The sequence below is a fragment of the Hyperolius riggenbachi genome, chromosome 10 (assembly GCF_040937935.1).
Source record: "Hyperolius riggenbachi isolate aHypRig1 chromosome 10, aHypRig1.pri, whole genome shotgun sequence".
Lineage (NCBI taxonomy): Eukaryota > Metazoa > Chordata > Amphibia > Anura > Hyperoliidae > Hyperolius > Hyperolius riggenbachi.
The window spans coordinates 15,805,848-15,824,374 of NC_090655.1; the positions used below are offsets into that span (position 1 = coordinate 15,805,848).

At 45.5% G+C, this 18,527-nt stretch overlaps 1 protein-coding gene across 5 annotated transcripts in view; it reads left to right on the plus strand.

The window, feature by feature from the left end:
- MKI67 (marker of proliferation Ki-67) overlaps nucleotides 1–18,527 on the plus strand; it is a 66,695-nt gene that overhangs the window by 18,069 nt on the left and 30,099 nt on the right. For all 5 annotated transcript variants that reach the window (XM_068257536.1, XM_068257535.1, XM_068257538.1 and 2 more), the window contains exons 6-12: nucleotides 2,386–2,416; nucleotides 2,519–3,346; nucleotides 5,904–6,145; nucleotides 6,240–7,812; nucleotides 15,636–15,745; nucleotides 15,828–15,999; nucleotides 16,786–16,917. In XM_068257536.1, coding sequence (XP_068113637.1) covers nucleotides 2,386–2,416; nucleotides 2,519–3,346; nucleotides 5,904–6,145; nucleotides 6,240–7,812; nucleotides 15,636–15,745; nucleotides 15,828–15,999; nucleotides 16,786–16,917 — 3,088 coding nt within the window. The remainder of the gene's footprint in view (nucleotides 1–2,385; nucleotides 2,417–2,518; nucleotides 3,347–5,903; nucleotides 6,146–6,239; nucleotides 7,813–15,635; nucleotides 15,746–15,827; nucleotides 16,000–16,785; nucleotides 16,918–18,527) is intronic.

Genomic DNA, 18,527 nt, shown 5'->3' on the forward strand with positions numbered 1-18,527 from the left:
ACTACCACCTCACTCTGCCACCCTTTCCTTGCCTGCTGACCCCCCCTCTCTGCCACCTTTCACCTTTCTGCCATCCTCCCCTCCCTTTGCGGGGCCCTCTGCCACCTTCCCCCTCCTGTCACCCCTATTTCCCCTCCCCTCCTGTCTCTTCTTTGCCATTCTCCCCAGCTCACAGGATTTCAGAGACAAGGGGAGGAGAGGGGCGTGGCGTTATCACAGGTTGAGGTGTGGAGATGCATAGCTAATTACCTGTGTAATGATTGCAAGCCTAACATGGCAGCTCTCATTGTGTCATAGGAAGAAATGTTCATATATTGTTTAAGCTGTATGCAGCTAGATTTACTGTGTAAACCATCTAAATTTTAGATAAGATACAAAGACAAGTTACTTGTTATAGTTAGTTTTTCACCTCGGATCCGCTTTAAAGTGAAACTTAAGCAACGATAAAAATTGAGATTTACTCACCTGGGGCTTCCCTCAGCCCCCAGCAGCCGATCTGTGCCCTCGCAGCCCCGCTCTGACGCTCCAGGACCCGCCGGCGAACAGCTGGCCGCAATAGCAGCATAGGGGGGCGATATACAGGCTGGGAACGTGAAGAATCACTCGCGTTCCCATGCCTGTCGGCCAGTAACGGCCAAACCGGAAGTGTTCGCCGGCGGGTCCTGGAGCGTCAGAGCGCGGCTGCGAAGGGCACCGATCGGCTGCTGGCGGCTGAGGGAAGCCCAAGGTGAGTAAATCTCATTTTTTATCGTTTACTTAAGTTTCACTTTAAAAGATGTGGTTTTTTTCTCCCCTCTCCTGTTTTTTTGCTCAATGACACATTCATTAAAGTGAACCTAAACTGAGAGGGATATGGATGTTTCCTTTTAAACACCAGTTGCCTGGCTGTCCTGCTGATCTTTAGCTGTAGTAGTGGCTGAATCACACACCTGAAACAAGCATGAAGCTAATCCAGTCTGACTTCAGTCAGAGCACCTGATCTGCATGCTTGTTCAGGGGCTGTGGCTGAACGTATTAGACACAGGATCAGCAGGAGAGTCAGGCAACTGGTATTTTATAAGGAAACATCCACATCCTTCTCAGTTTAGGTTCCCTTTAACCTCCTGAGCGGTATGGACGAGCTCAGCTCGTCCATCACCGCCGGAGGCTGCCGCTCAGGCCCTGCTGGGCCGATTTTCCTCAAATGAAAAGCAGCACACGCAGCCGGCACTTTGCCAGCCGCGTGTGCTGCCTGATCGCTGCTGCTCTGCGGCGAGCAGCGGCGAAAGAGGGTCCCCCCAGCCGCCCGAGCCCTGCGCAGCCGGACCAATCAGTTCCGGCCAGCGCTAAGGGCTGGATCGGAGGCGGCTGACGTCCATGATGTCACTCCGCTCGTCGCCATGGCGACGAGGAAAGCCAAACAAGGAAGGCTGCTCATTGCGGCCTTCCTTGTTTGTTCTGGGCGATCGGAAGAACGCCTCCGGAGCGCCCTCTAGTGGGCTTTCATGCAGCCAACTTTCAGTTGGCTGCATGAAATAGTTTTTTTTTTTTTAATTAAAAGAAAAACCTCCCGCAGCTTCCCTGGTGATCTCAATAGAACGCCGGGGAGGTTAAAGTATGCTAGAGCTAAAAATCTATGAACTATTCTCCCTTTTTATCTCTTTCCGGCCCTCAGAAGCCATTTTCTGCTAGGACAGTGTTTTGGGGCCAGTGCACACCATAAATATCTAGCAGATCTGCAATATGCTAGAGGTTTTTGAAGCAGATTTTCAGCGATTCTAGGCATTTTTAGAGTTTTCTAAATATGCCTAGCTTTTTTTTTTTTTTTTTTTTTTTTTTTTTTTTTTTTTTTTTTTTTTTTTTGGGAGCGTTTGTGTAGCAGATTTCATATATTGTTACAGTAAAGCTGTAACTGAACTGCTTCTGTAACAAAAACGCCTGGAAAACCGCTCTAAACTAGTGTTTTTTCAGAGCGGTTTTCCACTTTCCTAAACATTAAACATTGAGGCAGAAACGCCTCAGAAATCTAAAAAATGCTGCAGCCCCCAAAGTTTGTGGGAAAAAACGAATTGCTCTGGTGTGCACCATCCCATTGAAATACATTACCCAAGCAGTCTTCAAACAGCTAGCGTTTGTAAAAACTCCAGAACCGCTCTGGTGTGCACCAGCCCTTATAGTTGGAATTTCTTATCAGTGAGGGTCACACTGTAGTCACTTCCTGTCTGAGTCAGCCACCTACATACTTGGTATTTAACTCTTTCAGTCAGAGAAAAAAAGGAACACAGCATAGTTATGTGTGCTAGGCACTGTACATACACGTATGTCACCTTTGGTATCCTTTAAGAAATTGACCTATATACTGTTAAGTGTCTTTAGTAACTTTTTTTTTTTTTTTCCCGCTCCCAGGTCTTTACCAGTAAGCAATCCGCAGACACAAGTAAGAATATTATTTTTTTTATTTTATTGCGTTCTACTAGAATTTGTTAGAAAGCATCGGTGTTTAATCCTATGATTAAAAACCCTCCTTTTTGTTTTATAGATGAAACTGTAAAGATAGAAAATATCGTTGGTGGCAAAGGTCACAGAAAATCTGAAGGCCACATTATCAAAGCAACTCACGTGCGGCGATCGCTGCAGGCAACCTCATCCGAAAAAAGCAGCGATCCTTTCGGTGATCTCTATGAAATGTATAAAAGTGGGTTGAAATCTCGAAAAACCAAGAATGGCCACACTCCAGTAAAGGAAAACTCCCCAAAAAACGTGACCACTAAGAAAATTCTGACCGTAGCAGTTTCCCAGTCTCCTGCCTCAACCAGACGAGACTCCAGAAGAAGTCAGTCAAGCGACAGCTCTGCAGTTCACAGCAAAGACGTAAGTGTGACGCCGAGGTCGCTGTCTGCTGACCGGGCTGGGGAACTTTCCAAAAGTCCAAGAGGGCGCAGAAGCTCTCTGATTAAACAGAAGGAAAGTAGTGCTGTGAACGCGAAGAGCCCTACAGTGAACGGCTCTGCACCTGAGGTTGTCCAGAACCACATCCAGACTCCTCGGAGAAGCTCTGGCAAAGTATCTCCACAGGCAGTTCCTCAAGAACAAGCAGCTCCAGTTGTCACCCCAGACAAACGGTCCCCCAGAAGATCCGGAAGTGCTGAGAAAACCCAGACGCCCCCTCCTCGTTCACCCTCTCCGGCTAAATCTAGCCCCAGAAGAGGCCGACCATCACTCTCTCCGGTAGCAGCGCTTCAAAGCCAAGGGAATTCACCACAGCCAATTAAATCCCCAACGGCCAGACGAAGTGGATCGAAGGAACAGCCCAAAGCGAGTCCTAAGTCTGTTTCAGCAGGAAAAAATGTTAAGGAAACTGTTAAAGGTAAGTTTTGTAAATTACAATGGGCTCTATTCACAAAACCTCTCATAAATGACTTGGCTCCTTATTTAATAAAAATAACCTTTCAGCACATTTTACAAGCAAAATTATCACTCAAAGTTGTTTAACTTCATTTTAATTTTCTGACGTTATATTACGGTATATTTTGCGCTTTGTGAACTTAGGCCTCTTTCACACCAAGACGTTGCGTTTTAGGGGCCGTTGAGGTCGCATAATGTGCCCCTAACACAACGCATGGTGGTGTTGAAGTTGGACGTCGGATTGAGCCGCGTTATGCGTCTGTTGGTGCACCTTTACGTTCTATCCTGGGAAGTCCGGATCTTTTCATTGATTCGGATGATTCCAATCGGATCATTGAAAAGATCTGAATCTTTGAATCCTTTTACTAGGGAAGCAGGGGTGCAGCAGAGAGAGGTGCAGGAGAATGAGGGCACATTGAGGGTGCTAATGGGGAAGGGAGAGATGCAGCAGGAAGATTGTGCTTGTGCACAGAAGCTGCAGTTCCTTTCTTCCAGCCATCCACTGTGAACAGAATCCTTCATTGTGGTGATCTGGATTGTGAACAGAATCCTTCATTGTGGTGGTCCGGATCAAAGATCCGAATCGTTCATGATCTGGACAACACTATGGTGCAGTGAATAATAATTAGCCATGTGGCTAGGAACAATAGCGGACTCTCCCCTTTCTGAGCATGTGCAAACAGTCTAACGCAGCTAAAGCCCATTATAACACACAGCATGCTGCACTTTCCCAGAACGTGCAGCGTTACAATGTAACGCAACGTGGGCACTGTGAACAGCTCATTGATTTTTCATTACTGTGAGTTGGGCTGCGTTACAGGCTTCTCTAACGGGCGCCTGTAACGTCCCACTGTGAAAGCAGCCTTAAAGTAACATAGAAAAAGTGAAAAAGCTTTGAATCATGCCCAATATAAGGCTTTTCTGTCTAGGGTTTTTGCTTGTCTACAAGCCTGGTTCTAAAGGTGTGAGTAGATAAGACATCCTCTGGCTCTTCCTAATGATACCTTTTGTGTATATACAGGAGTTAGAATAAAATGTACCTAAAGTGAAAATTAACTTGTAAATTGTGCACAGTGAAGTGCTTGTAAAGCTTTCCTGAATTTCCTTACCTTCATCCCGGGAGCACCACCCCTTTCTTGCCTGGAGCCCACAGTGAAAGCAAACCTCCGATTCAACTGCAAGAAGGAACTTTACTACTTCCCTGAGTGTACCGTATATCCTCGAATATAAGTCGACCCCGTGTATAAGCCGTCTCCAATATTTGACCCTCCTAAGCTGGAATTATTGACTGAAGTATACATCTTCCCAGCAAAGTTAATGGCTTTTTGGGGGGATCAGGAACAATTAAAGGCTGCATTTGGGAACCAGTAGAGGTTAATGACAGCACTGTATACAGTATTGCAGCCAATAACCCCTCCTGTCCCTTAAGTGCAGCAAATAACTCCCCCAGGCCCCCCAAGTGGAGCAGTTATTCACCCCCCTTCCTGCAGCCCAGTATTTTTTTTTTCACCTGCCCCTTTCCTTTGTTTAATTGTTCAGACCTGTGTTTTCTTGGCATTTCCTTTATCAAGAAAGTCACTCACCGCTGGGTAAATTGCTGCAATTGGGAATGTCACTAATAGTGCACACATTACTCAGTGTTGCTCGTGACTTGTGTATAAGTCGACCCCTTTACTTTTATTTAGTGAGTCTGACCTAAATTCCTAGACTTATAGTCGAGTGTATACAGTAAATAGGAAGGTGGGTTGGGAGCAGTGTCACTGCAGGAGTAGGAGGAGCAACGTTCAGCTTCTGGGGCACAGTCACACTTTCCTGTAGCCGGGTAGTTTTTTATTTTTAGTGGGCTTCAGAGATGGTCCATGAGATGCACAGAATACCAGCTTGAATGCTTTTATATGGACCACTCTGCTGCTTTTTAATCCGGACTAACTGTGCTTTCACTGATTCTGTGAGCACAACCAAGATCTCTAAATAAAATGACAGCTTCACTTGGCAGTTGTCCTTCAGATAAAGAGAACCTCCCATTTATGTCCTAGCGGTACTCTAGTGCCTAACACGAACCAGGCTGCAATCAGTCTAGCACCTAGGTTCTCAACGTGTGGTACGTGTACCCCAGGGGGTACTTCTAACGGTTTCAGGGGGTACTCGGGCTTGATATACTTAACCAAGAATAACAAATTTAGAGTTTTAGAAAATGATAAATCTTATTTTAAACAACCCCAAATTAGTGTTTAAGACAATTAAAATCAATAGTAAAGGCTTGGAAATGGTTTAGAACCAATTATAATGTACTACGATTAAATATTTATTTGTCAAGGGGTACTTGTGATAATGTTTACTATGCTAGGGGGTACTTGGTGACTACAGGGTTTTAAAAGAGGTACACACCGATAAAATGTTGAGAAACACTGGTCTCTAGCAGATTCCTTCCTCCGGACAGACATAAGCTTATAGTGTAGTCAGGCTGTTACGGTTTTACTGTTTGTTTTTCTCATGGTTTTAATGTTTTTAATTTTAAGGACCTGGAACAAGATCATCTCCAAAAAAGAGAAGGAGCGATGAGCTTTCCTTGCCAGAGCCGCCATTTAAAAGAAAGAGGGTCTCCTTTGGCGGTCACCTAAGTCCAGAACTGTTCGATAAAAGACTGCCGCCAAATTCTCCCCTTAAGAAAGGAGCAACTCCAGCTCGAAGAAGTTTATCCATAAACTCTCCTCGCGTAGTCATCAGGAAGAGCTTTGGTTTAAAGCAGGCCGTGCTAGCGGTAAATGGGTTTATACAGAAGCGCATGCTTTTAGGAAAACATTTTTTTTTGTACATGTTTTGTTGATGTTTATATTTTTGTTTTTACTTTTTAGGAAGTTCTTGAACATGCCAAGTCTGCGGTCTCTCCTTTAGTATCTCTTACACCGACCAGGAGAGTTTCAGCTCCTGGAGCAGCAAAGAGTCCTTTGCCTAGTACATCTCCTGCAGCCAAGGCAGAGAAGGCATTGACTCCTAAATCATTGGCTGGATCTCCAAGTAGAAGGTCTTCAGGTGTGGGCAAGAAGTCTCCAAGTAAATCACCTTCCTCTAGTTCAGTAACTCCTGCCAAACTGTCTCCCAGAAGATCGCCTAACCAAATTCCTTCCATTACTCCCGTAAAAACCCCACTGAGAAATTCTCCGTCTGCTAAATCGCCAGTCAAATCTGTGTCCAAGACTCCTGGAAAGAAAACGCCTCTGAAAGTTGAGCCCATTACTCCAATGAAGGTGACCACTCCGGCTAAGGCACCAGTATCACCAGTATGTTCTGTGTCTCTGACTCCAATCAAGAAATCTCCAGGAACACCTACAGCTCCAGTGAAAACGTCTCCTTCCACTAGGTCTTCGGCCAGATCTCCTACACCAGCCAAAGCTTCACCATTAAAATCCCCATCATTTACACCTGCTAAGAAATCTCCTGCTAAACTGTCCACGCCAGCTAAGACGTCGCCTGTAACATCAGTAGTACCAGCCAAGAGAGCTTCATCCACCAGGTCTCCTTCTAGTTCTGTTGCAGCAAAGAAATCTCCAGCAAAGTCTCCTTCCAGGTCTCCTGCTAAATTGTCTACACCTGCCAAGAAGTCACCAGTCAGATCTCCATCCAAAACGCCTGGTGGTAAGAAGTCTCCTGCTAAATTGTCCACACCAGTCAGGTCTCCTAAAACTCCAGGGAGAAAGTCTCTTGCTACGTTGTCCACACCCTCCAAGAAGTCACCAGTCAGATCTCCATCCAAAACACCAGGTGGTAAGGAGTCCCCTGCTAAATTGTCTACACCTGCCAAGAAGTCACCAGTCAGATCTCCATCCAAAACGCCTGGTGGTAAGAAGTCTCCTGCTAAATTGTCCACACCAGTCAGGTCTCCTAAAACTCCAGGGAGAAAGTCTCTTGCTACGTTGTCCACACCCTCCAAGAAGTCACCAGTCAGATCTCCATCCAAAACGCCAGGTGGCAAGGAGTCCCCTGCTAAATTGTCTACACCTGCCAAGAAGTCACCAGTGAGATCGCCGTCCAAAACGCCTGCAAAGAAATCTCCTGTTAAATTGTCCTCTCCGGGCAGATCTCCATCCATGACCTCTTCCAGGAAGTCTGCTAAAATGGCAACACCAGCTACGAAATCACCTGCAAGATCTTCACCCTCAACACCTGCCAAAAAGTCACCAGTGTTAACTCCTTCAAAGCGGTCTCCATCCACCCCGTACACCAAGGGTCGATTTTCAATTTCACACATTACTACACCACCGCAGGTGGCAGAACACGTTACAGAAGTTCTGACAACACGGACACCAAAACAGCCACGGAAGTCTTTGACCACAAAGAAGACACCACACAGAAGGAGCCGGAAACTTGATGCTTTTGAAACTATTCGTGCCAAAAGGCGAAGTGGTGCATCTGAGGCTAATTTGATTGGTAAGTGCATTGAGAAAAATAAGGGCTAGTTTCTAAAAGTGGTAGCCAATGCTAGGAATAAGATCATGCATGAACTTGCTAGAAAAAAGTCCCAAGAATTTCTATGTGGGGGGGGGGGGGGGGGGGATATTAAGCCTAAATGACTACTTATAGGGAACCTTAAGTGAGAGGGATATAGAGATGTACATATTTATTTCTTTTTTTAGGCTGTAGATGCACTGAGCACTTTCAGAAAGTTTTTCTGACAATCAGAGCTTTCTTAGCGTTTAAAAAAAAAAAAAAACCTCTCCCATTGACTTGCATTAGAATCGCGGTAAAATTGCTGCAATTACAATTTTTTTAAAAATAGTAATTACTGTAACTTTGCCTCAATTTTTAAAGTGGATCCGAGATAATCTTTTACTCATTGCATAATTGTGTCCTCTTTCATTTAGTTTATAGGGCATTCATCAAACCAATTTTTTTTTTTTTTTTTTAATACTCTTAATTCCCTATAAACTAGCAAGCCTCGCCCACAGCTTCTCCAGAGTGCCTTGGCACTCTGAGCATTAGTGGCAAGGGCTTATGGGAGCTCAGTCCAGGCAGGAGGAGGTTACTAGCCAGAGATTTCAGAGGGAGGGGGAGTGAAGTTTTCACAGGCTGAAGGGTGGAGATGCAGAACAATTTGCCTGTGTGTAATGTGACAAACAGAACATGGCTGCTCTCATTGTATCACAGAAAGAAATAATCATGTACTGTTAAAGCTCTTTGCAGCTAGATTTGATGCGTAAACTATCTAAACTTTAGATAAGATATATAGACAAGTTACTTGTTATAGTTTTTCATCTCGGATCCGCTTTAATGCAAGTCGATGTGAGTTTTTTTTTTTTTTTTTTTTTATGAGCAGAAAAGCTCAGTGCTTGTCTACAGCATGTCCTGATCCTTTTTTAATACTTTTAGCCATAGACCCATAAGAAGCGTGCAGATCGGATGTCTCTGATGCATATTTCAGGTGTGTGATTAAAGGGAAGGTTCAGGGAGTCTCACAGAAAAATAAAAATCCAAATCCACTTACCTGGGGCTTCCTCCAGCCCGTGGCAGGCAGGACGCGCCCTCGGCGCCGCTCCACAAGCTCCCGGTGGTCTCCGGTGGCGCGCCCGACCTGGTCAGGCCGGCTGCCAGGTGAGGCTTCTTCTGCGCTCCAATCTGCGTGTCACTGGTGCGCGCTGGCCTCATCTGACGTCCTCCGGGCTGTACTGCGCAGGCTCAGAACTACTGGGCTGGAGGAAGCACCAGGTAAGTGGATTTGGATTTTTATTTTTTTGGGGAGACTCCCTGAACCTTCCCTTTAAGACACTACTTGGCCAAGACTCTCTAATGTTCCAGGGTGGCCTGCTGAGTGTTCTAACTGCCTGCAGCTTTCAAGCACGTTGAGTCTGACAATAGAAACATGTTATACTAATGTTAGCATATCTTTTTACACTGATTCCAAATGCATAAAAGCAAATTTAGCTTGTCAGTTTTTGAAATTTATTGAAATATTTGTATAACTTTAAGTTGTCTTATAGAAGAAGTGACAAACTTGTTCTTAAAGAGAACCCGAGGTGGGTTTGAAGAATATTATCTGCATACAGAGGCTGGATCTGCCTATACAGCCCAGCCTCTGTTGCTATCCCAAACCCCCCTAAGGTCCCCCTGCACTCTGCAATCCCTCATAAATCACAGCCACACTGCTGACAAACAGCTTGTCAGAGCTGGCTGTGTTTATCTCTATAGCGTCAGTCTGCTACTCTCCCCGCCTCCTGCAGAACTCCAGTCCCCGCCTGCATCCCTTCCCTCCCTGCTGATTGAAGGGAAGGGACAGGGGCAGGGACTGGAGCTATGCAGGAGGCGGGGGAGCAGCTGAGACTGACACTACAGATGTAAATACAGCCTCACAACACGGCTGTGAGTTACGAGGGATTGCAGAGTGCACGGGGACCTTAGTGGGGTTTGGGATAGCAACAGAGACTGGGCTGTATAGGCAGATCCAGCCTCTGTATGCAGATAACATTCTTTAAACACACCTCGGGTTCTCTTTAACACTGGCTTCTGAAGGATGTGGTGTATGAGTGGCCAAGTCATCCTATGCACTTGTTCTAGTTGTTAGAACTGTGTGAAATGTAGATGCTAATAATTTATACTGCTTTGAAATGGACCAATTGGGTCCAGCAGATGCTGCGTGCAATTGGGACATTCAAAAGGAACCTAAAACTAGTCTTCCATATTTCCTCTGAAAGTGGATCCGAGAAACTTTTACGCTTTGCATAATTGTGTTCCTTTCATATAGTCTATAGGGCATTCCTCAAGCCAAATACTTTTTTTTTTTACTTCCCTATAAACAAGCCTCACCCACAGCTTTTCTGAGTGCCTTGGCATTTTTTCAGTCAGTAGCAAGGGCTTATGGGAGCTCAGTCTGGGCAGGAGGATGGGGAGGTGTTACTAGCCAGAGATTTCAGAGGGGGGAGGGGGAATTAGATTTTCTCAGGCTGAGGGCTGGAGATGCAGATTAGCTTGCATGTGTGTAATGTTTACAAACAGAACATGGCCGCTGTCATTGTACTACAGGAAGAAATAATCATATTCTGTTGCAGCTGTTTGCAGCTAGATTTGCTGTGTAAACTATGTAAACTTTAGATATGTAGACAAGTTACTTGTTAGTTTTTCATCTCGTTTACGCTTGAAGCAATACCAGTTGCCTGGCTATCCTGCTAATCTATTTGGCAGAAATGGTGTCTAAATTGCACACCTGAAGCAAGATTGCAGCTAATCCAGTCTAATTGCAGTCTCCTGATTTGCTTGTTAAGGGTCTATGGCTAATTGTATTAAAGCAGACCTGAACTCAGAACGTTCTCTCTGCTATAAGATACAAAACGGCATAATAACTTTTGAACAAAAACATTTTTGTAACAGCTAATACAAGTCCTAAAATCTGCACTGTTTCTATTTCCTGATTCATGGAAGCAGACATATTGTTAACAGCCTGTACTTTCAAATGAGCTTATCTGCCTCATGTGACATGGGAGAAATTAAATTACAACTAGTGATTAGACACATGAAGGGGGATTAGACAGGCTAAACTCTCAATACATACATGGTGCACTTCTCCTTTCCTGTGGAAGAGTTCAGGTCCACTTTAACCACTTGCCGACCGCCTTAAGCCGATGGGCGGCTGCAAGGGCTGGGCCCAAACGACCGCAATACGCCCATCGGCCTTGGCGGCGGCGGGCGTGGTTATGTGACCTCGTCATTCGTGACGCGATCAGCCGCCGGCGACTGGCTCTCCCCGCGCTGTAACCCGCCGGCCGTTCGGAAGCGCCGGCGGGTTACTAGCACCCCGATCGCCGCACGGAAAGTGTATAATAGGCTTTGTAATGTATACAAAGCCTATTATACAGGCTGCCTCCTGCCCTGGTGATCCCAGTGTCCGAGGAACCACCAGGGCAGGCTGCAGCCACCCTAGTCTGTACCCAAGCACACTGATTTCTGCCCCCTGATCGCCCACAGCACCCCTCAGACCCCCTGCCCACCTCCCAGACCCATGTTTACACCTAATCACCCATCAATCACTATCTGTCGACGCTATTATTATATTTTTAACCCTAAACTGCCCCCTGCTCCCTCCTGATCACCCCCCCCCCCCCCTGTGTACTGTATGCTTCTATCCCCCTGATCACCTGTCAATCACCCCCTGTCACTGCCACCCATCAATCAGCCCCTAACCTGCCCCTTGCGGGCAATCTGATCACCCACACCAATGGATCGCCCGCAAAGTGCAGTGTTTACATCTGGCCTCTACCCTAAACGCAATCACCCCCTATCACCACCTGTCACTGTTACCCATCAGATTAGACCCTAATCTGCCCCTAGGGCACCCAATCACCCGCCCACACCCGCAGAACGCCCTCAGACCCCAGCCCTGATCACCTCGCCAGTGCATTGCTTGCATCCATTTCCCCCCTCTAATCGCACCTTGAGACACCCATCAATCACCTCCTGTCACCCCCTAGCACACCTACTCATCAGATCAGGCCCTAATTTGCCCCGTGTGGGCTCCTGATCACTCGGCCAAACCCTCAGACCCCCTTCCGATCACCTCCCCAGTGCATTGATTGCATCTATTTTCCCCTCTAACCACCCCCTGAGACACCCATCAATCACCTCCTGTCACACCCCCCCCCCCCCCCCCCCCCCAGCACTCCTATCCATCAGAGCAGGCCCAATACAACCTGTCATCTAAGAGGCCACCCTGCTTATGACCGGTTCCACAAAATTCTCCCCCTCATAGACCACCTGTCATCAAAATTTGCAGATGCTTATACCCCTGAACAATCATTTTGAGAAATTTGGTTTCCAGACTACTCACGGTTTAGGGCCCGTAAAATGCCAGGGCGGTATAGGAACCCCACAAAGTGACCCCATTTTAGAAAAGACACCCCAATGTATTCTGTTAGGTGTATGACGAGTTCATAGAATTTATTTTTTTTGTCAAGTTAGCGGAAATTGATGTTTGTTGTTTTTTTCACCAAGTGTCATTTTTCACTAACTTGTGACAAAAAATAAACTCTTCTATGAACTCACCATACCCCTAACGGAATACCTTGGGGTTTCTTCTTTCTAAAATGGGTTCACTTGTGGAGTTCCTATACTGCCCTGGCATTTTAGGGGCCCTAAACCGTGAGGAGTAGTCTAGAAAACAAATGCCTCAAAATGACCTGTGAATAGGACGTTGGGCCCCTTAGCGCATCTAGGCTGCAAAAGTGTCACACATGTGGTATCGCCGTACTCAGAAGTAGTATAATGTGGTTTGTGGTGTATTTTTACACATGCCCATGCTGGGTGGGAGAAATATCTCCGTAAATGACAATTTTTTTTTTTATTTTATCTTTTTTTTTACAAACAATTGTCCATTTACAGAGATATTTCTCCCACTCAGCATGGGTATGTGTAAAAATACCCCCCAAAACACATTATACTACTTCTCCTGAGTACGGCGATACCACGTGTGGCACCTTTTTGCAGCCTAACTGCGCTAAGAGGCCCAAAGTCCAATGGGCATCTTTAGGCTTTACAGGGGTGCTTACAATTAGGCACCCCCCAAAATGCCAGGACAGTAAACACACCCCACAAATGACCCCATTTTGGAAAGTAGACACTTCAAGGTATTCAGAGAGGGGCATGGTGAGTCCGTGGCAGATTTCATTTTTTTTTTTTTTTTTTTTTTGTCAGTGTCATTTTCCGCTAACTTGTGACAAAAAATAAAATCTTCTGTGAACTCACCATGCCTCTCACTGAATACTTTGGGATGTCTTCTTTCCAAAATGGGGTCATTTGGGGGGTATTTATAACATCCTGGAATTTTAGCCCCTCATGAAACCTGACAGGGGGTCAGAAAAGTCATAGATTCTTGAAAATGGGAAAATTCACTTTTGGCACCATAGTTTGTAAACGCTATAACTTTTACCCAAACCAATAAATATACACTGAATGGGGTTTTTTTAATCAAAAACATGTTTGTCCACATTTTTCGTGCTGCATGTATACAGAAATTTTACTTTATTTGAAAGATGTCAGCACAGAAAGTTAAAAAAAAATAATTTTTTTGCCAAAATTCATTTCTTTTTTGATGAATATAATAAAAAGTAAAACTCGCAGCAGCAATCAAATAGCACCAAAAGAAAGCTGTATTAGTGACAAGAAAAGGAGGTAAAATTCATTTAGGTAGTAGGTTGTATGAGCAATAAAACCGTGAAAGCTGCAGTGGTCTGAATGGGAAAAAAAAGGCTCTGGTCCTTAACCTCCTTGCCGGTCTAATAAATCCGGCAAGGAGGCAGCGCCGCACTTTTTTTTTTTTTTTTTTTTAAATCCTGTAGCGAGCCCAGGGCTCGCTACATGATAGCCGCTAAGCGGCGGCATCCCCCCACCCACTCCGATCGCCTTCGGCGATCAGAGTATGCAGGGAATCCCGTTGAGAACGGGATTTCCTGCAGGGCTTCCCCGGTCGCCATGGCGACCGGGCGGGATGACGTCACCGACGTCAGAGGGAACTCCGATCCGCCCCTTAGCGCTGCCTGGCACTGATTGGCCAGGCTGCGCAGGGGTCTGGGGCGGGGGGGGGGGGGGGCGGCGTGGCGGGTAGCGGCGAGCAGCGGCGAGCGGCGGCGATCGCGACCTAAACGCAGCTAGCAAAGTGCTAGCTGCGTGTAGGGAAAAAAAAATTATGCAAATCAGCCCAGCGGGGCCTGAGATATCCTCCTGCGCAGGTTACCCCGAGCTGTGCTCGGGATAACCGGCAAGGAGGTTAAGGGGCGAAAAGACTGTGGTCCTCAAGTGGTTAAAGTCCGAAAAGCAGCAGGACAGCCAGGTAATATGCGTTGTTTAAAAGGAAATAAATGACAGCCTCTATATCCCTCTAGATTAAGATGCCCTTTAAAGCGGATCCGAGATGAAAAACTATAACAAGTAACTTGTCTATATAGCTCAGTGTTCTCCCCAGGCTCTTTTAGCCGGGTGCTCCACCCGGCTAGATTTGGTGACCACCCGGCTGTCATCGGCTCAGCTCCTCACCTCCTCCTATGCTGTAAGCACAGTTGCCCTGCATTTTCATCTCGCCCCACCCAGCTACTTTTGTATGCCACCCGGCTACTATTTCATGCCACCCGGCTGGAAAAAAATTCTGGGGAGAACACTGTAGCTTATCTAAAGTTTAGATAGTTTACACAGCAAATCTAGCTGCAGACAGCTTTAAAAGTGTATGCTTATTTATTGCTGTGATACAATGACAGCAGCCATGTTCTGTTTGTCACAGGCTGAGAGCTGGAGATGCTATCAGCTTGCCTGTGGAAAAGTTCACTCCCTTCTCCTCCCCTCTGCCTCTGAAATATCTGGCTAGTAACCGCCTCCTGCCCAGACTGAGCTCCCATAAGCCCTTGCTACCTGGGACTGAGTGCCTTGGCTCTCTGAAAACCTGTGGGCGTGGTTTATTTAGTTTATAGGGAATTGGAGTATTAAAACAAAACAAAGTATTTGGCTTGAGGAATGCCCAATAAACTATATGAAAGGAACACAATTATGCAATGTGTAAAAGTTCATCTCCTCTCCACTTTAACCACTTAAGGACCACAGGCTTACACCCCCAATAGTGACCAGGCTATTTTTACAAATAAGTGCTCTGCAGCTTTAATTGCTCGGTGCAGAGCCATACAACGCAGGACACAAATGAATTCTAACCCAACCGTCCGTCCTTTTCTGCCCACCAACAGAGATTTCTGTTGGTGGGCTCTGATCACAGCTGCATGTTTTTTTTTTCACTTTATTTGTTTAGCCTATGAGAGTCAATCGCTCTCTGAGCCTCTACAGGAGACAGCCAAGTGGCACGGCTGTGCCGTCTAATAGCAGTGATCGCCGCTGTTAGACTGATGCCAGGGCAGAGCTCCATCATTCATGTGGGGATTTGCGTGATCCCCTGCAAAACCCCCGGACTTGATGCCTTTTGGCGTTAAACGGTACTGGGGCTGTCACCTGTCTTACGCCTATTGGCATTAGGTGGTCGGGAAGGAGTTAATCCAGGCTTCATAAATTTGCTTAAAATGTATAGAAACTGAATTAGCAAGTCGTTGATCATCCCTAGGTAATTAGTTTCCTGGTCAAGGTTTTGTTGCTGTACCTAGCTTTCCGACTACAGAAAAGTTTAGTATGTGGTGTCCCTCTTAGAAGAGATATTTGAGGCTTTTTTTTTTTTTCCCCTTGGAAAGATCTGTGGATTAAGACAAGGGGCTATAACCGTACTGCTTTGTTTTTTGCAGTGGCTAAATCCTGGGCCGACGTGGTAAAAATTGGTGTCGCGAAACAGCAAAAGAAGATTGACAAACCTGCACAGAAGACTGTGGTTACTAAGAAGAAAATGCTGTCAAAGGTACAAGTAGCATTGTGATTGTAGCTTGTTTTGCTTTATTTCTTCATACTTTATGCTTCATGCTTTCCGTTCTGAATTCTAGACTCCAGTTAGAAAACTCAAGGATTGGGCCAGCACGGGTCATGCGGCTTCTCCTGCAACCATTCTTGTTGGAAGAGCTCATACAAGAACCGTGAACTTAACTGGACATGTGCCGAAGGTGGTGAGAAACGTGGCCTTGAAACTCAAGCCTGCCCTCGATGAAAGCTTCACCGGTAAGATATTGTGGTCAGCAAAGATGCTTGAAGAGCAATGCTGCATTAGAAGCAAGAGGTTTCCAGACTTTTAATAACTTGTTGAAATGACAGCCCACATCTTGGGTTCCATGGGCTTCAGATGGAACTATAGTCATATGCTTGTGACTGAGCTATTAGCGGGTGTTTTGGGTGCAGCTATTACACTTTCTGCAGTGTTTCAGAGGACAACAGATAAAGCACATCACTGTCCCTCTGCAAGAATTACAATCTAATGTCCCCATACCACTCTGCTACCAATATTTGCAGGGGTAGCCTTTTAGACTAAAATTCTTTTTGAGCCCTGGACAGGTACAGTCGGTACAAAAATCATCCGACTGCTCAGTTTATGAAACCTCAGACTCCAGGTACCCAAAATTGCTTCGACTCTGATTCCAAAGCCCTGGTTCTGGAGTGAACATATTAAACGGTACTGTCGTATCTAGCTTGCTTTGAGCACAGCATAATCTTATTTCGGCAGCTCTCTGAACTGCTTTTAGCCAATCGGTGAGGAGCCGGAATGTGGGAGAGTAGGTGACCAGCTTCCCTCATGTTGGCAATGTACCAAATGGAGCTAAGCTGACTTAGATGAGATTTATTACAGCAGAAACATTTTATTGTATTGGAATGCAGGGTTAGGTTGCAGGATGCATAATAAACTGAGAGCCGTGGGTAAAAGGAGTTTGATTTTGTGGCTGAATAATCCCTCTTTAATGTCCTGTTTTTTTTGTTTGTTTTGCATTCTTATGTTTTTTTTTTTCCCGTTAGGCTTGTCTGAGTTATTCAGCACACCTGAAAATGTCAAGCGGGCGAGAAGCGGCAGACTTGACGTCTCTAAAGCGGACACGCCAAAGTCATCCGTAGTTGAAGCGTCGGTCATGCAGACACCAGAGGAAGCAGGTCAGTGCTGCTCTTTTAAACGTGGCATAAGCTGTTGGGTTTATTCTTTCAGGCAGACAGCAGCATACAATAAAAGCTGTCGGAATTCTTCTATCACCAGCCTGATTGCATTGAGTGCATTTGTGCAGCACAATAGCTTTGTACTTGTTAGACATAACCTTAAAGCGGATCCGTGATGAAAAATGAATTATAACAAGTAACTTTTCTATATATTTAAAGTTATGTTGTTTGCAGCTAAATTAGCTGTGTAAACTGCTTCAACAGTATATGATTTCTTCCTGTGATACAATGACAACAGCCATAATGTAAACATTACACAGAGACAAGCTGATCTGCATCTCCAGCCCTCAGCCTGTGAAAACATAATTCCCCTTTCTCCCCTCCGCCTCTGAAATCTCTTGCTAGTAACACCTCCACTCCTCTTTCCCAGACTGAGCTCCCATAAGCCCTTGCTACTGTCTGAAAGTGCCAAGGGACTCTGAAAAGCTGTGGGCGAGGCTTGTTTAGTTTATAGGGAATTGGAGTGTTAAAACAAAATTTGGCGGGAGGAATGCACTATAAACTATATGTAAGGGGCACAATTATGCAGTGAGTAGAAGTTTTTCTCCTATACACTTTAAAGATGTTAGCTGATGGAAGACTATGCGTTGACCAACACCTGAACCTTTCACAATTAATGCATCCACAGCCTGTCCCTGACGTGCTACCTCTGGATCAGGCACAGCGTGTCTAGGTGCAGTGAATTTTCGTAGTATGCCTTTGATTTAATCCTTTTGTAATACCGGCCTAAAGGGTTGCCTTTACCTGTGGCTTCTTCCAGCCCCGGAGGTCACGTGTCCCTTGCTTCTCCTGGGTACTGCTAGCAGTATTGCCGCGTGCCTCGATGGGTTAGTGTCCTATGTGCGAACATGCCCACGTCGCTGTACGCTCCAGTGATGTGGGCACATTCACACAACACGCCGATTTATGGGGAGGATACAGTAGAGGCTGCCAGTGTGACCCAGGAGAGGACCGGACCTGTGGTAAGGGAAACATGTGACCTCTGGGGGCTGGAATAAACCCCACGTAAGTAGAGCAAGGGTTTTTTTTTGTATCTGCTAAGATATCCTATTTAAAGGGGCACTATGGCCAAAATTTAAATTGTGCAAATGTATACAAATTAGTGTGGGGTGTTTTTTGTTTTTGTTTGTTTTTTCCTCCCTCCCAGAGTAAATGAGCCATAAATTAATTTTCTCCTATGCTGCTGTCACTTACAGTGGTAGTAGAAATCTGACATTACCGACAGGTTTTGGAGTAGTCCATCTCTTTATAAAGCATAAAAGCCTTGCTGAGAATCCCCTATAAAGATATTCCCTGAAAAGGATTTAAACAATGATGCTGGCCAGCTTCCCTGCTTTCTACAGTTTTTTTTGTTTTGTTTTTTGGCAGTTGGACAGAGCAACTGCCATTCACTAAGTGCTTTTGAAAATGAATAAATCCCTGAGAATCCCCTATGAAGAGATGGACTAGTCCAAAACCTGTCACTTCTGTCAATTTCTACTACCTACAGTAAGTGACAGCAACATAGGAGAAAAGTAATTTGTGGCTCATTTTACTCTGGAAAAACGTAC